The following is an 18,778-nucleotide window of genomic DNA, read 5'->3' on the forward strand; positions in this document are numbered from 1 at the left end:
ACTGATTCACTCTAAACTGGGTCGGGTGGATAAGCTCAGGAGGACAATAAAGCAGAATTTGCCAGAGATGCTTTCAAGACAACATTGAAGTAATAATAACAACTTCTATTTCTATGCTGTTCAAGGCTGACAAAGCACATTCCTTATAACAGCTCTGGGAGGGTGGTGGTGCAGGTATTTTTATCCCCATTTGCCAGATGAGTAAACTAAATTGGTTTCTTCTCCAGGAAATGTTTCTGATCCCCTTGGTTCAGTATTTTGTTTAAAAATAAAAAATCTCCCAATGAACTACCATTGCCTATCAAATAAAATATAGACTCTGCGTCGTAGCTTTTAAGGTTCTCTGCCCTCTGCACACACAATCATGAATTTAGAGCTAGAAATGGACTAAAAGAGATCATCTAGACCAATCCCCTTCTTTTTACAGTTAAGGAAACTGAGTCCCAGAAGGATTAAGGGACTTAACTTGGCTAAGGTCTTACAGATAGTAACAGAGGCAGAATTTGAAGCCAAGCCTCTTGACTCGAAAGCCAATGCTCTTTGCACTGTGATAGTATTCACTCTCTCCTCCTCAAATTATCAAGCATATACTGACCTTCCTGACTCCAAAGCTAGCACTCATGTTAAACTTCCTCTAAGCCCCTGCAACGTGTGTAAGACACTAGTGATTCAAAGATAAAACAGGACATATCTCCTACTTGGAAGGAGTTTATAATATAATAGGGAGGAAGGAGGGAGGGAACAGATACAAATGGCTACCAGAGGGAAGAATCTGAGAAGCACACAGAGAAGGATAAGGCAAAGTGAAAGGAGAAATCTGAGGAGGGAGTGATCAGCTTCATGTGGGGAAGGGATAATCATCGAAGGCTTCCCGTAGGAGGTAGCAGCTGAGTTGGGCCTTGAAGGAAAGAAAGAACTAAATTACACTGAGGGAGATCTATTCCAGGAAGAGTGTGAAAATGTGAACAAAAGTTCAAAGAGGGCAGGACAAGAATATCACATGCAGAGTAGACCAGTTTGGCTAACACATAAAGGGGAATAAGAGATAAAGGCAGGTGTGAGGCAGAGGGCAGAGAACCTTAAAAGCTACAATGCAGAGTCTATATTTTATTTGATAGGCAATGGTAGTTCATTGGGAGATTTTTTTTTTAAAACAAAATACTGATGTCTGAGTGGCCTATTAGGGAGATTATTCTTTCAGCAGGGTGAGGCAATGTATTTGGAGTCAGAAGACCTGACTTCTCCTTTCATCTCCTACATTTATCTATTACTTTAAGCAATTAACACAATCAACTCACTTAAATCCTCTGGACCTAAACGCCCTTCCTGGAGTCAGGAAGACCTGAGTTCAAATCCAGCCTCTGACATTAATTAGCTGTGTGACCCTGGGCAAGACACTTAATCCTGTTTGCCTCAGTTTCCTCATCTGTAAAATGAGCTGGAGAAAGAAATGTCAAGTCACTCCAGGATCTTTGCTGAGAAAACCCCAAATGGGGTCACAGAGAGTCGAACACGACTAAAAAATGACTCAACAAAAAATGACCAGTAAGTTCCCTCCCACCTGGAAATCTATGGCCTCTTTATTCTGTATATACTTAGGTGTGTATATATTATCTCTCCTGATAGAATACAAACCCTTTGAGGGCCAGGACTCTTTCATTTTTTGTCTTTCTATGCCAAGGTCCAGTTGTTGTTGTCATTCAGTCATTTTTCAGACATTTTGTGACCCTATTTGGAGTTTTCTTGGCAAAGATATTGCAGTGGTTTGCCATTTCCTTCTCTAGCTCATTTCACAGATGAGGAAACTGAGGCAAAAAGTATGAAGTGACTTGCCCAGGGTCACACAGTTAGCAAGTGTCTGAGGCCAGATTTGAACCCAGGAAGATGAGTCTTCCTGACTCCCAGGCCCAGCGCTTTGTCCACTTTGCCACCTAGCTGCCCCAAGGTACAATGCCTGTCACATATTAGGTATGTAATAAGTGCTTGGTTAGTAGATAATCCTGGATAATTAGTGGATAATGACCTGGGTTGAACATCCTAGCTCTGCCTCTTACTATGTAATATGATGGAGTCACATGCTTAGAAACCAATAGCAATGGTTAGCTTTTGTTAACATGGGGCAGCTTCCAGGGCCATTTTTCACTGGTGACACAGAGGTGTTTGGGAATCGAATGTGGCCTTGCTCTCAGGGACATCTAGGTTATGTAATATGTATATAGGTATGATGCCAGGATGATGGGCCATTGGGGCCATCATTAGCTTCCTCTGGTTTACTATTTCATATTTCTTTGTAGGAAACAATATTTTGTTCATTTTTAATGCTAACGGTAATGGATTGGGTTGGGGGGGTGGGCTGGGGGAGGGAATTCCATGACATGCCCGCCTCAGGATGCCTAAATTGCCATTCTGTGACTCAAGATTTATGTTGCTATGAATAAAAATCACACCTAACCAGCAAAACAATATTTAGTAATTTCGGTAGCTGTCGCAAGTATTGCTCAGGACAAACAAAGCAAAATGAACCTTCAAATCAACCCTACAATATCATAAGCAGGAATTCCGCCAAATTCATCTGAGGACGAGGGGAGCAATCAGGGAAGTCTTCCCATAGGAAGTAGTGGCTTCCAGAGTGTTAAAGCCCCCATAGAATGAAAACTCCTTGAGGACAAGGTCAGTTAATGTTTTGATCTTTGCATACCCAGCATCTACCATAGTAACCTGGAATACAGGAGGTGCTTAATAAATGCTTGTTGATTGTCTGAAAAGACTTCCTGCGCTAAATTTCTGTGTTCTCCAAATTTTAGCACTCTGAAGCAAAGACCCATTTAGCTCACTCTCATTACGGCTTTGCTAAGTAGCACTTGTATGTGATTCTTCTAAATAAAAATAACTAACATAAAATAGCACCTACTACGTGCTAGGCTCTGTGTTGAGTGCTTTACAATTATTATCTCATTTGATATTCACAACAATCCTATAAGGTAAGTGCTAGTATTATACCCATTTTACAGATGAGGAAACTGAGGCAAACAGAAGTTAAGCCTGCCACCTAGCTGTCCCAAGAAGAATGATCCAAATCACTCTTGGTTTTTCATAAGCACATTCTCCCGATCATAGGAAGGCAACAAAGGAACAAGAATAGTTATCAGTCCGCCATACATCTAGTGACTTCATTTCCTACAATAGTCTGAACCTGTCCTTAGATATTTTTTTCCTAGGCAGTTGAAAAATAAACCAAGGAAAACTTGCCTCATTCTGCCCTTATAATTTGTAAAAGCAGGAACTACATAACATGAATTCAAATCTCTGAGTCATTGAGCATTGAACTGTAGCCCAGAAGACCCTTAATACGTGGATGATAGCTTCTTGAAAAAATAATAACAATAATAATAATTTAGATCTTCCACAGAACATGGGAAGAGTTTTTTTCTCTAAAAAAAAAATAGGATATAACCCTACAGATGAGGAAAAGCAGAGCTATACCCAAGAGCCAGATCAATTGGAAATGTTGAAAATAAATAGTACTTTCTAAAAACAATTAGCATTTCATATGAATATTCAAAAAGGAAAAATCTGGGGCCTGCAATCTCTCTCACACACTTTCTGTTATTGGCTAGGGAAGTCTCACCACAGGGGTGGTGACATCTTGTCTTCACCTGGTTATTGTCTCCAATCAGGATGAAAGCAAGCACCATGGGAAGATTCTAGGCTCGGGTATATCCTGGGCAATGGAATTCAGGCTCCGAAGCCTCATGTCTAGAATTGGAAGTATGAGCCTCTCCCTACCCCATTTTCTTTTGCCTTTTTCATTAGTGTAGGGAGTTCCTAGAAGAACTGCCTTCATAGACACACGTCAGCTCCCCCTTTTGCACCTTAAGGTCTCAGAGAGCTGTCTAGAGCACTGAGGAGTCATGTGACTTGCCCAGGGTTTCAGACAGTAGGTGTCAGAAATGGGACTTGAACCCTAGCCTTCCTGACTTCTGAGGCCAGGACTTTTATCTCCTACACTACATTTTCTCTCTCTCTCTCTCTCCTCTCTCTCTCTCTCTCTCTCTCTCTCTCTCTCTCTCTCTCTCTCCCTTTCTCTCTCTCTCTCTTTCTCTCTCTCTCTCTCTCTCTCTCTCCCTCCCTCTCCCTCCCTCTCTCTCTCCTCTCTCTCTCTCTCTCTCTCTCTCTCTCTCTCTCTCTCTCTCTCTCTCTCTCTCTCTCTCTCTCTCTCTTTCTCCCCACCACCACCCCGGAAAAATAGGCTACAGCCAGAGTGTGAAATGTCAAGTAGAAAAAAATTTCATTTCATCCTAAAGGCAATAGACAATCATTGGATCTTCTTAAATGGGCAAATGGCATGGACAGACCCGGGCTTTATGAATATCTAGTTAGTATCTGTATAGGAAATCAGTTGGAGCAGGGAGAGAGAGAGAAGAGATGCAAGGTGACCAATGAGAAGACAATTGCAGTAGTCCAGGGAAGAGATGATAAAGGCTTTGACTAGGTTGCTGTAGAGTAAGAGAAAGGAAACAGACAAGGGAAATGCTGTGAAAGTGGAACGGACAAGATTTGGCAACCAATTGGATATGGGGGTGGAAAGAACCATAGATGTCGTCTAGTCCAATGCCCTCATTTAGCATATGAGGAAACTGAGGCTGTCCTGCCTCCAAGTCCAACACTCTCCCCTCTATGTGAAATTACTTTGTATTACTTTGCATTGCCATGGATCCCTAAAATACAATGGATAAAGTCTTTGAGGACCGGAACTGTTTTTGCTTCTGTTTTGGTCTTTGTATGGAGTTCTCAAATGGTATCATTTAAATGGAAAAGAATTCCACTCTTTCTCTAAGGGATTTTTCGAAAACCATTTTTGGGGAAAGAGAAATCTTGACTAGAAGGGAAATCTAAAGGTAAAGATGGAAAATTTTGAGATGATTCTGCCTGCCATTTGGAAGTAGTTCCTTCTTCCAAACTAGTCCTTTGAACTAGTATATACCTATTTCACATTGAAATCAGGGACTCAGATATGAAGAACAAATGAATGTCCCTGCTCACTTATCAATAGGGGATAAAAAAACGTAAAAATAATTTGACAGCTGTTTTGAACACAGATGTCAAATATATCTGATGTACGTGGCAACACTCCCCACCCACCCATGGCCCAACCAGATTAAAATATAATTGGGCAATACTTAACAAAATCAAGAAAACTACAATAGAACATAGACAATGCTAATATGTGGTTTTCTAAATCAATTTTTAACACCACTGCTGTAGAGCATCTGTTTGTTGAAACTTTATTTTTCCCAGCGCCTTCTCTACCTACATTGTTCCTACAGGCAAAAAGCAACACTTTAAATCATTCTACAGGAGTATGCACAGCATGCTTCCTGCTGGTAAGTCTTTAGAAAGGTTTGAAAGGAAGAGACAGTATCTAACTTTGGTCTGAGAGTACTTGAGCTCATAGGACTTAAAGCTGGGTGGAATATCAAAAATCATCTTCTCCAATCCTCTCAATTTAAAGATGAGGAAATTGGAGTTGAGAAAAGTTAAGTGACTTGACCAAGGCCACATAGCTAAAAAATAGCTGAGCTGGACAAGAAATGATGAGCAGACAGATTTCACAAAAACCTGGAAAGACTTACATGAAATTGATGCAAAGTGAAGACAGCAGAACCAGGAAAACAATTATACACAGTAACAGCAATATTGTACAGTGAAGAATTGTAAATGACTTAGCTATTCTCAGCAATACAATGATCCAAGATAATTCTGAAGGACTCATGACAAAAAATGTTATCTGCCTCCAGAGAAAGAATTGATGGAGTCTGAATGCAGATTAAAGCACGCTATTTTTTGCTTTCTTTCTCTTTTTTGGTTTTGTTTTGTTCTAGTATTCTTGTACAAAATGACTAATATGGAAAGGTTTTCCCTCATTACACACATATAACCTATATCAGATTGCTTAACGTGGCAGGGGAATAGAATTGGAACTCAAAACTTCAAAAAAAGTTAAAATTTGTTTTAATATATAATTGAGGAAAATTTTAAATATTATTAAAAAGAAAAAGGGGGACAAAAGAATAAATAAGATTGAAAATGTTCTAGAAAGTGTTAGCACACTTGTGGGAGTCTTGTCAAATTATTTAAGATGCGAACCCACTAATAGTCTGTATGTTAATGTTTGCTGGGGTAAATTGTCTATAAATTGGGCAAATAGTCTAAACTGAATAAGAGCCCAGAAATAAATGAGTGGGGAAAAGGAGCAAAATGGGAAAACAGAAAAGAGAGAAGTGGGGGGTTGGAGAAGCTACTGAATTAGTCTACTGTAAGTGAGAGGAACAAGGGACTTGGCATTAAATCATAACTGGCCATTTCCTATTCCACAAACCCAAGAGTCTTATCCTTTGTTCTCCACATTATGGCTAACAGACCTCAGCCAAGCTGAAGACAAGAAGGTAATTAATGAAGAACCCAAGACCAAACAGAACTGCATTAGAGGAGAAATCAAGGACTATGGAGGAGAGAGGGGAGTCAGGGGTGTGGATTTTCATCGAGGAAAACTCTTCTCCATCTTTGCCTTGCATCTCAAGCCCAAAGCCCCTCAGGAGCCACTTAGAAACAGGCCATTCATTTTCAAGATGTAAATCTCTTGGAAGGGTACCTTATGTTCACAAAGTCTGAGATTGGAGGTGCTGGGCTGTGTATTGTAACTGTTGGCCAGAAGAGACAGATAACTCATTTGGCAAAGATTCTTAGTGATGAGACCATGTCTAGCTCTGATTTTCTACAGATTCTACAGTCTTGGCTCTACCAAAACGTCAGCCTTGTTTTTAGCATAGATCACTCATCTCAATTCTCTCTCTCTCTCTCTCTCTCTCTCTCTCTCTCTCTCTCTCTCTCTCTCTCTCTCTCTCCTCTCTCTCTCTCTCTCTCCCCCTCTCCCTCTCCCTCTCCTTCTCCCTCTCATTCTTTTTGGTTTTTTCCTCCTTGAAAGCATCCACAGGTCAAATACTCTGTGCTCCTAACAGGCTATGAACTTCTTGGACACGGAAGGGAACATTTGTTCTGCTCCATACTCCATCCATATTTCCATTGTGCTCGATTTCCCACTCCCCCTTCCCAAGTCCCTGGAGGATAACCTCTTCCTCATTTTAATAGCTTGGACCCCAGTCAAGGTTGATGTGTTTCTCCATTTTGCAGGATATTTTCTTCAGAAAAGACAAAACAGTGTCTAACAGTGTTAGTTTAACAGCCTGGGCTTTTTTTTAATCCTTTAAAAACCAGAAACCGTGAAAAAAAAATGGAGGAAAGATGGTTCTTTTTTAGAACTCCACATTGAACAGAAAAGCAAAGTATTTTTTAAATTACACATAATGGTGGGTTATGCTACAGAAATAATCCCCTTGGAACTCATCCTTCCTTAAGACTCTCACTTTTCAAAAATCTAATAGTGTTTTGGTGGGGCAGTGGGAGGCAATGAGCCTCCTAAAATATCTTATGCCTGCCTTGAATTCAGTCAGAAATAGCACATTCTCTATTAGCAGCCATAAGAAATGCCTGTTATTGGCTTCCAAAGGCAGCACAGGCTTGACTGCCAATCAATAAATGGATCAACAGGCATTTGTCACATGCCAGGCATTGTAACCATGTCACCCTCTGCTCACCACATTGTCTCTAGCATAAAATACAAATTCCTAGGTCTGGCACTCTCTGACATTCCCAGATTTATTTCATGTTATTCCCCTTCACACATGCCATGTCCTAGCCAGACTAGTCCCCAAGCTTGCCATGCCATCTCCTGCCTCTTCTGTGTACACACATGGACTGGGTTCGGCCCTCACAAGGTACACATCTTTATTCTTGCCTTTTAGAACACTCATCCTCCATTAAGGCTCGGTTTGAGCGCCACTTCTTACATGTGCATTCCCACGTTCCTCTGGTTTAAATGGGTTCTCTTCAAATATTCCAGCTATTTCAAACTTCTATTTTAAAATCCAGGTCACAGGCTAAAGTTTTGTTTGCTTTTTAAAGACAAGCACCTCTAGCTCTCTTCACCACAGTTATCTGATACATAATTTTATCACAAAGATATTTCTGTAGCAGTAAGGGAGAAGGGCTTCTGCATTCAATATCATAGGCAAGAAAGGTTTACGCCAAGATCTCCACAGTCAAACCAGAAAGTTGAACTGGACCAATTCACTGACGAAATCAGATTTGTTTTTTACTCTCAGGATTATGCAGACAATTACCTTTGATCTTCTGCCTTGGCATCTTGGCTTTTATGATGCAAATATTAATTTTCAAAATAGAAATAGTCACCGTGGCATAAAATCACAAATCTGTAACATGCCCAAAGAAGTCAGGCCAGTAATCTCTAAATCCCTTTCAGCTTGGACATTCTGTGGTCAAAGGCCCCTTGCATCTCTGACATGCTATGTTCTTTGTTTGAAGGTTTGCTTTCTATTCTGACATTCCACATTCCATATTCTAATATCCTACCAAATTCTGCCATTGCATGTTCTACGTTCTAGAGTCCTCCAGCTCTGACATTCTGGGTTCTGGCTTCTAAGGTCCCTCCCAGCTCTGACACTCTGTATTCTAGCTTGTAAGATTCCTTCCAGCTCCGACATAATATGATCCGTGTTTTCAGAGCCCTTCTATTTCTCCAACAGCCCATGTTCTGTTTGTTTTGTTTGTATATACTTATACACACAGTATTGTCTCCTCTCCAGTATAAGCTTTTGGAGGGTAGGAATGTTTTCATTGTTACCTCTCTTCAGAAGTGATAGACTCCTACAGTGCATAACAACAACAGTACAATAATAATAAAAGCTCTAATTTAAATAGCACTTTAAATTTTGCAAAGTGTTTTACCAATATTACCTCATTTTGTCCTCACAACAACCCTGGGAGCTGGTTGCGATTGTCATCCCCATTTCACAGATGAAGAAGATGAAGAAACTGAGGCAGACAGAAATTAAGTGGCTTGCCCAGGGTCACACAACTAGTATGTGTCTGATGTAGGAATCAAACTCAGGGCTTTCTGACTCCAGATTCAGCACTCTCCGCAATGCTTGACAAATAACACATACTCGAAAAATACTTGCTAACTGATTGATTGGTTGATTAACTGTCCTAAGGGCCCTTCGAGATCTAACATTCTATTATTCTATGAAAGGAAGTTACCCAAAGGTGCTGACCCAGAGCCCAGTGGAAAGTACCAGAGTAACAGGAGCCAGAGAATTGGGGTTCATCTGTTCTGCTTCTTACTCTTTGGGGGGCATAGGGAAGTTTTTTGACTTCTTTGAACCCTACTTTTCTCATCTGTAAATCTAGGGACAATAAGCTGCTTCCCTCACAGGGATTTGTGGGGGTCAAATGAGGTAACACAGGCCAAGTGCTATATAATGGGAGCGACTGATATTTACTTATTCAAATAACTGTCTTACTGCCACAAGTCTAGACTGCTAGATAGTGCCACCATGCCCAAAGCTCTGGATCTGGAGTTAGGAAGACCTGAGTTCAAATCCTGCATCACATACTAGTCGTGTGACCCTGGGTAAGTCACATAACATCTGTTTGCCTCAGTTTCCTCATCTATAAGATGGGAATGATAATAGCACCTTCCTCCCAGAGTTGTTGTGAGGACAAAATAAGATAATATTTGTAAAGCATTCTGAAAACCTTAAAGTGTTAAACTATAAATTCCAGCTGTTGTCGCTGCTGCTGCTGTTGTATTTATTGGTGCTACCGGACACTATTGATAGGAATCTTGAATCATCTTGCATTTCAATAGTCCTTTTTCCAAATGAATTTAATCCACCAATGAGTTCAGTCTAGAGACAGAACTATGGCATAATTAAGCAAATGTATTTTTTAAAACACTAAGCCTTTTCCTCCAGATGGTCTAGAAGAAGGTAGACTAATGAATAGCAATTATAATAATAGTAACATTTATAAATTTTAATTATGTAATTATATTAACATAATTATATTTATTATAATTTAATCTGTGATTACATTTATTATGTAATTCATAATTTTATTCATTATAATTATAAATAAAATAGTTGTAATAATTACAATAAATATAATTACAATTTGATAATTCTTTAAGATTTGCTGAAGAGTACGTACTTCATCCTAAATATATATATATAGACATAGACATACATACTCAATAGGATTAATTATAGATACATACACTATGTATGTATGTATAACAAGTCCTATTGAATTACTACAGTAGATACTATACCCAATTGGCCAAATATTAGATCATAGCAGTGATCTTTTAAAGTTACTGAATTTTTTGGTAGTTCCTTGCCCACTCACCCACCTTTTCTACCTTTGCAAATTTCTAAAATTCCCTTGTATAATTTTTTAAGTCCTTGCATAATTTTTTAAGCATTGGGAAGTATAAAACGCAAAAAAAAAAAAATGGAACACTTCACAATGACCTTCAGCCTCTTCTGTGGGCTAGGTTTGGTTTAAGGGAAAGGAAGATAATCCTTAATAGAAGAAAAGGCCAAAAGGGAAAGAAGCCAACTAAGAGATTCCAAAGAAGAGAAAGAACGGCCAGTGTTGGGAAGCAGGGAAATTTAAGATAAGAGGAGAAGAGACACAAAAGGGAGAATTCTGAAACTGTCAACAGCAGACCAGAGGTAAGTGGGAGAGGGTGAGATGCTGAATTAAAGGGAAAGGAAAACTTGACACCACCGCAACCAACATACAGATAAGGGAGGTGAGGATGTTCCCGACTGACCACAAGTAGCTCTGGGCCATAGAGAAATATTTGGCAACAAGTCATTGGTGGATACAAGATGCAAAATTGCAGCCCTAATATCAGGAAAGCTACTGGATGTACCTGAAAATGAGGTTGGGTGAAAGATAGGGGGGAAATGCTCCTGGGCTCTGGGAATGGAAAGAGAGAGAAAATAACCCCCAGGGATACTCCTAGGGACAGGAGCTGAGGAAAGCATAACCATCAGAGAATTAAAAGATGCAGTCTTGGCAGAACCCAACAGAAGGCCAATGGTTCATCCTAAGAAACTTTAAAGGAAGGAGAATAAAAGTGAATGAAGAAAAATACAGAGCTCAGCATATATATACAGCAGATACTCCCTAGATAGGTCTAAGAGAAACAAGCAGAACACCACAAAATGAGTGTAGTTATGCTAAGAGAAGTGGTGAGTCATCTATCAGACTCTTAAAAAGGCACCAGATCACATTCCATCACTAGGTGTCTCAGGTCTTATACTGTTCTCTCCCATGACAATCCTAAGTCAAGCACAAGAAAATGAGCAAGACATTGGGCTTTGGCCCCTGTCGTTCCTGAACCCAACCCCAGCGGCCCCAGGGTACTGTCCCTGATTATCCTCCATCAGCTTGGACTTCCGTTAATGCTCCTATTGCCATATGCCAATGGCAGCACCATTACTTTTGGAAACCACAGTTATCAGCCACTCACTTGCTTTGCCCTTCTGTCCATTTCAATGAGCTGGAGTTGCCAGCAGCAGGTCTAGAAGAGAAGAAGAAGAGGTGGGGTGGGGATGGCACATGCATGGTGGTGAGTAAGCCACCCTACCTAGAAATCCAATGTGGAGCCAACACTTTCTTAAGAAATACAAAGATGATAGGGCATCTCAAAAGAATTCGGTAAACCCCCAGCCCTGCCAGATCTGACTTTGGATACCCTTCCATGGTCTAACATCTATTGTGAGCAGGTAAGGGGCTTTGAAAGAGCTTTCTCCTGCTAGCTAGAACCAACTCCAAATTATTTGTCTTCCTGTGGGTGTTGAAGTGACCTTAGGGCCTATCATCAGACAGGTAATACATTCCCTAATGTGGTAGAATATCAGTCAGGGTGGATGCCTGTCGGTGGGGCCATTCTCAAGCAGATCTGACTGTTGACTGTCCAAAGCATCATTACTCAAATACAAATTTGGGGCCTGGACTTTGTTCACTTAAAGCATTTCTTGATAAGTGTAATGGATACCATCTGTAAAGTACATTTCCTCCAAAATGTGAACACTAGGGGAAAATCAGTTGAATGAACAAAAGTTTGGAGACCTCCAAGGCATTTAATACAAAATGACCACATTGAAAGTTAAAGTTTCGTTACCAAGCCCTCAGCACAGGAAAATAGTGTGCATTAGACCCCCAAAAGCAATTTTTTTTCTTAAAATCTTAAAATTATTCAAAAGATCACCAACCACAAAAGAGAAAATACCCAAATGACAAAGAGAGGCAACTAGGTGCCACAACTGTTGCCTGATGTGATTCATTCTGCCCATTGTTAGCTTAAAACAGGGTCAGACAAATCCAAGTTACTATCGCTGAACAATCACTTGAGAGAGGACCACGAGAGGTCCAACCTTACCCCTTTAGTGTGGCCCCTAGGTTCATCTGGTTCCAGGTCATGCATTCGAGCTGCGAGGTCATTTGGTACAGATTGTCACTGTGAGAGAAATAGCCAGAGTTAGAGGAAGCAAGGAAGCAAACATTTATTAAATACCTACCATATGCCAGGCATTGTGCTATGCTCTTTACAAATATTATTTCATTCAAGCCCCACAACAACCCAGGAAGGTAGGTGCTATCATCATCAATCATCATCATCATCATTTTACAGTTGAGGAAACTGAGGCAGACTGAGATGAAGAGACTTGCCCAAGATTGAACAGCTAGTAAATGTCAGAAGCCAGATTTGAACTCAGATATTCCTGACTCCAAGCCCAATATTCTAACCACTGTACCACCTACCCCATCAGAATCCAAATGGATACAATTCTTCTTGCCAAAAGCAGCAACATTTTCATTTTCCTCTGGAGAAAAAATTTCCACCCTTCATTTCATATTGTGAGTATGAAACATATAGTCATAGAAGTTCCAAGCTTCTTGGCAGGGGAAGGTACCATGGCCACCATCTAGTTCAATCCATACCCAAAAAGAATCCCCATTACAACATCTCTCATAAGCTGTCACCCACTTTCCACTGAAAGGCCTCTATGGAGGAGGCCAACTGAGCTCTCAGGACACCCAATTCCACTTTGGGCTTTCTCTCTGCTCTCCCACCTGACAATCGTCTTTCATCTCCATTCTTTGGGTCCATGCCCCAGCCCTGGAATGCACTCACTCATCATTTTCCCATAGATCCCACTCATCCCTTTAGATGCAGCCCAGCAGCCACCTTCTATATGAGGCTTTTCCTGACTGACCCAACTGCTAGGGCCCTCCCTCTCGAATCACCTTATATCTAACTACTTTTTTATTTATTTGTATTTACCCTGTATGTACTTACACAGGGTATCCCCAGACCTAGAGCAGTTTTAAGTTTCATTAACTATTAAAGATTAACATGGCACTAAGACTTTGAGTTGTGGTGGGTAGAGAGCCAGCCCTAGAGTCCACAGGACCTGAGTTCAAATCTGAGGTTCCTCAGACACCTACTAGCTGTGTGACCCTGGGCAAGTCACTTAGCCCTCTTTTCCTCAGTTTCCTCATCTGTAAAATGAACTGGAGAAGAAAATAGCAAACCATTCCAATATCTTAGCCAAGAAAACCCCAAATGAGGCCATAGTGAGTCAGACATGATTGAAACAGCTCAACGACAACCACAAAAACTCTGGGGACACCTTGTATGCAGGATGGCTGCCCTTGCCAGCAATTGACACAGTGACTGCATGTAGCAGGAGCTTAATGATTGCTTATGGGCAGCACAGATTAGACAGATCTCTTTGCTAGAATGGTCAAGGCTCTTCATCATTCAGGTTGCACTGCTCTGGACAGTAAAATCATTCAAAGGCCCAGTAGAAATAACAGTGGTAATTTCTGACACTTGGAGAGCTTTGAGGTGGACAGAGCATCTTATACATATTATCTTACTTGATCCTGCAACACCCTTGTGAGGTAGCAAGCAGATGTATTATTATTCCCATTTTACAGATGAGAAGACTAAAGTTCAGAGAGGAAGTCGACTAGCCTAGGGTCACACAGCTAGTGAGAGTCAGAGATGGTATATGAACCTATTTTAAACCCAGACTCCACATCCAGCACCCTTAGAAAGGGCTGTTTCTATGTCCTTAGGAAAACAAACACTTGAAATTTTAAGATCGTTAAAAAGCTTAAAGGAAGAGGCTGGAGAGACTGATCACATGAAAGGTCACATAGATGCTAGATCCCGAAGTTCAAGTCAAATGCCTGGAGCTGGAATGTAAAGTGGAGCAGATTAAGTGTTCATGAAAATTCATTGAGCTGTTTTAATCAAAAGAGGAAGGACACGCAGTTTATGGTGGCCCAAGTGAAGAATGATGGGGGCCATCACTAGTGCATGTGACACAGAAGCAAAAATCAATCTGGAGCGGCAGCTAGGTGGCACAGTGGATAGAGCTCCAGCCTTGGCATCAGGAGGACCTGAGGTCAAATCTGACCTCAGACACTTGACACTTACTACCTGTGTGACCCTGGGCAAGTCACTTAACCCCACTGCCCAGCCTAAAAAAGAAAAAAGAAAAATCAACCTAGAGAGTGATGTTTTACCAGAAAAGAGAGAATGCTCAGGGCAGAGGGGGGCTGATGGCTGGCACAGGGTAAAAACGTGAGAAATGCATGCTGGTTGATACTGGAAATCATAACCCATCTGTGACTCCGATGATGAGTCCTAGGGAGTCTCTTGAGGCATGAAGAGCTTAAGAGATTTGTCCAGGAACATATACACAGTTAGGATCGTGGGATCATGGATCTAGTGCTGAAAGACCTCAGAGGCCATTTTTTCAATATTGGAATTTTACAGATAAGGAAACTAAGGCCCAGGGAGGTCAAGTCAACAAGTCAATAAGCATTTACCAAGTGGTTACTATGGATCAGGCACTGTGCTAAGCCCTGGGGATACAGACATAGCTCCTCCAAGGAGCTCATAAGCAAGTGAACATTTATTAAGTGCCTACTAAGTGCTGGACTCCAAACCCAGCAGTCTAGCAACTATGTAACACAGCTGCTACATACATAAGCACAGGAGAAAGTCCTTGCTCATCAAATATGGCATCTCAGGATCCCACTGAAGTAGTAAGCAATGTCTACTAAGTAATAATGGATTGCAACTGCTGAGAATCTGCCCTCTCCACATGGCATGCCTTTGAGCTGCTTCACCAGGCATGGGCAGCACCAAGCTTTAATTAAAAAGATATTTTCAACAGGCCAACAGAAAATGGGACCCTGAGGAAGGAGGCTTCCACAGGGAGATGATGGACGTGGCCGCCATTCCCAGTAAATGAGGGCAGCCCTGTGCTTTCTCCCCAGTTTGATTAATCAAAGCAAAGCACATCTGAGTCTTATGTAATCATGTCCAAAACGATTTTTAACTCCCCAAGGCAGGTCCCTATGATAACGAGGAAATCAGATTCCAAGAAGAGATTTTGCATATGAAAAGTCAAGTGACTTCAAACTACAAGTATGCACTGCATCATTTGTCAGAAAGGTTGGCCGCCATCATTCATCCTCAAGTCTGACTGGCTATTATGCTACTATAATATCCTGCATATCATCGCCGCCTCTAAAAAAAAAGAAAGAAAGAAAGAAAGTATTAAACCTTCCTACGGTTTCCCCATTGGCAACAGCAACCCGTGCTGGTCTGTGCCACCACATTGCACAATTCCAGAAATTCTTTGCTGTAAGGCGGGTGTAATTAATTCCTGCAGGACCCAGATTTTTATTAGAAGCGCCAACCCAGTGCATTTCCAGGAGGAGACTCCGCTAACTTTCTTTAGGCTGACAGTTCATTAATAAGAGACCTCCTCCACAATTTCAAGTGGTTTTTGTTCTCCCTCGCCTTTTCATCAGGCAATCCATTTATTCATCTTGTCATTAATCTAAGCCAACAAGCATTGTATTCCCCAGATGGCTGTATATTTTTGTGACATTTTTTTCCCCTTTTTAAAAATATTGCTCGCCCACTAAAATCACTCAGCCCTACTGACAGTTCTCCTAGGCCTGTCCAGATCCCCCTGAATCCTTCTTCATTTTAATTCATTAGTATGCCACAGGAAAAGTCTTGGGATTTTCAGGAGTTGCAGGAGACAGATTTCTCAAGTACGATTTCTGTACCTAGATACCTCTGTGGCTTGCACCTAAGGGATCCTCACAGTTTGGGCAGCCCTGAGCTTGAGTTCAAAGGTGACAAGGCAAAGAGGAATAGGCCAAAGGCACTCAAGTCACTAGCTCTTGGACATAGGATTTTTTCTCAAAGAACTATGGAACAGCAGGCTGTCCTGTGGTCTTCCTCAAGGAAACAGCTTCAAATTAAAATGGTTATTTGAGTAAGATGTAAACTTTTTGAAGGTAGGGTCTCCTATGGGTCTCGTGGTAACACCCAAGACTGCTGCAAGTAAATGATAAAGAAAACGGAGGTCATAACTGGGGGAAAAATTAATATTCTGATGCCCTCTACAGAACATCCATTTTCAGGAAGGGGATAGAAAAAGCATCTCCAACAAAGCTTCACCATAGAGCCATCACAAGCAATTTCTTCCAGTGCCCACTCCCCAGAAAGGGGAACTCTGAAATGCTTGTGGAGGATGGGGGAGAGATACAAAAGAGGCTGCAGGTAGTGGAGAGTTTGGGGAACAGCTCACCTAAGGGTGTGGCCAGACATTAACTTCTTATTTTAATTAAGTAGCTGCTATGCCAAGTTAAAGGGCTGTGTTGTCATCGCCATCTAAAATTTTGGTGCCCTAGGCAAAGCTCCAGATGCCCCACCTTAGTTATGGTTCTGTATCACTAACTGTATCACAACTAACCTTCAGTGAGTTGTACAACCCTGGCTCCAATTTATGATTTACCCAGAAGTTACCATGTAGGCTTTTGCTTTGGAAAACCAAGTTCTCACCAGGATCCTAGTGGGAGGACCTATTCGTTATCCTTGTCTTCCTAATGATTATTCCAGGCTGGAAACCACCAGGAGGGATTGGGAGGGGTGGTATTCAGAATACACCCCAGGCTGGCTTCCCAGTGGTGATGCTAGGGATCAGCCTAGTTTTAACCACATCCTTCCTACTGTTCTCAGGGGACTCTTGGAGGTTCAGCCTATTAAGCTAGCTCCACCTTCCCAGCTGAAAGTAGGAACAGAAGATTTGGAGCTGGAAGGGCCCTCTGAGATATCTCACCCAAGCCCCTCATTTTACTGATGAAGAAATAGAAGCCTTGAGTAGGAAAGTGACTTGCCCAACATCACAGAACCAGGATTTAAAACCAGGTCTTCAGGTACCAGATCCTTCCCCTTTCCAGACAAAACTAGAGAAGCAATGAATGCTGAGAAAAGAATCCATAATACAATGACAGAAATCGAGTTATGCCCAAGGGCACTTGGGCAATTTACCAGTATTCCTTCACCTCAAAATCATTCTGTATTATTTTGAATATATTTTGTATTTATTTAAACATATACATGCTTTATACTTCACCTCAAAAGAATGTGAAAGGTCCCTGAAGGCAGGGGCTAGCTTCCTGGGGGGTTTTTTTGGGGGGGATCTTTGTATCCCTAACTTAGATCACAACAACTTGTACATAACAGGGGTTTAATGTGTGTTTGTTGAATGGAATGGGACTGCAAACCTTGCCTGTTCAAAAGTGAACTTTGAAGGTGAAGCCAAGAAAACTGGTTTTTTTGTCGGTTTGTTTTTTTAAGGAAGCCAAACTCTGAATACCTATAATAACAAATATTGGACCCAGGGAACAGAGAGTCTTTTAACTCCCCACCTAATATTCTCTACACAGCAAAACCCAGGAGTGCAAATACCTGCAAATGGGGAAAGGATCTAGGCTGCTGATAGAACGAGAGGGAGTTAAAAATCCTAGACCTCATAACCCCTCCCTTTTCTTTGGTACAAGGTACATACTTGTACTAGTAAAGGAATTTCCATAAATGTGATATATGTGTGTACATATGTTTTATGTGAATGTATGCATGATGATGATAATAATAATAATAATAATAATAATAATAATAGCATGCATTATTATTGCTCTTTAAAGTTTTCAAAACATTTTACAAATATCGACCCATTTTATCCCCACAACTACCTTGGATTATCATTGCTCAGTTGTGTCTGACTCTTCATGGCCCCATTTGGGGTTTTCTTGGCAAAGATACTAGACTGATTTGCCATTTCTTTCTCCAGTTCATTTTACAGAAGTGGAAACTGAGGCAAAAGGGGGTTAAGTGACTTGCCCAGGGTCACATAGCTAGTAAATGTCTGAAGCCAGAGTCTTCCTGACTCCAGTCCAGGTGCTCTATGCACTATGGCGCCACCTAGCTGCTCAACTACCCCAAGAGGCAGGTACTGTTATGATCTCCATTTTATAGATGAGGAAACTGAGGCAGACAGAGGTTAAGGGATTGTGCTTAGGGTCCCACAGTCAGTAAAAGTATGAAGTTGGATTTGAACCCAGGTCTTTCTGACTCCAGGTCCAGTTCTCTACTGTACCACCTAGCTTCTCAATCTATGTATAGGTGTATAGGTATGTATATGTGTATGTATATATATATATATACATGTACACATATGTAGGTACCTATATAAATGTGTACATATGTGTATTGTATAGGCTACATATACATGTAAGTATGTGTATATGTATGTAGTATGGTACACAAAATATATTTTGGAGCAAGAATTTGCTAAAAATACGCAGTTTTAAATATGCAAGAGAAACTTGTCCTAAAATCTGAGTAAACAAAACAATAAATTTTTTAAAAGAAGCTTTAAAAAAGACTCAAGGTCACAAACTC

At 41.0% G+C, this 18,778-nt stretch overlaps 1 protein-coding gene across 5 annotated transcripts in view; it reads right to left on the minus strand.

The window, feature by feature from the left end:
• WT1 (WT1 transcription factor) overlaps window positions 1-18,778 on the minus strand; it is a 66,135-nt gene that overhangs the window by 25,517 nt on the left and 21,840 nt on the right. For 3 of the 5 annotated variants that reach the window (XM_078148962.1, XM_020963886.2, XM_078148964.1), the window contains exons 4-5: window positions 12,374-12,451; window positions 11,462-11,512 (exon numbers count right to left, since the gene is read on the minus strand). In XM_078148962.1, coding sequence (XP_078005088.1) covers window positions 11,462-11,512; window positions 12,374-12,451 — 129 coding nt within the window. The remainder of the gene's footprint in view (window positions 1-11,461; window positions 11,513-12,373; window positions 12,452-18,778) is intronic. The other 2 variants (XM_078148963.1, XM_020963885.2) reach the window with 1 other exon arrangement.

The sequence above is a fragment of the Phascolarctos cinereus genome, unplaced genomic scaffold, assembly GCF_003287225.1.
Source record: "Phascolarctos cinereus isolate Bilbo 61053 unplaced genomic scaffold, phaCin_HiC Scaffold_9;HRSCAF=440, whole genome shotgun sequence".
NCBI lineage: Eukaryota > Metazoa > Chordata > Mammalia > Diprotodontia > Phascolarctidae > Phascolarctos > Phascolarctos cinereus.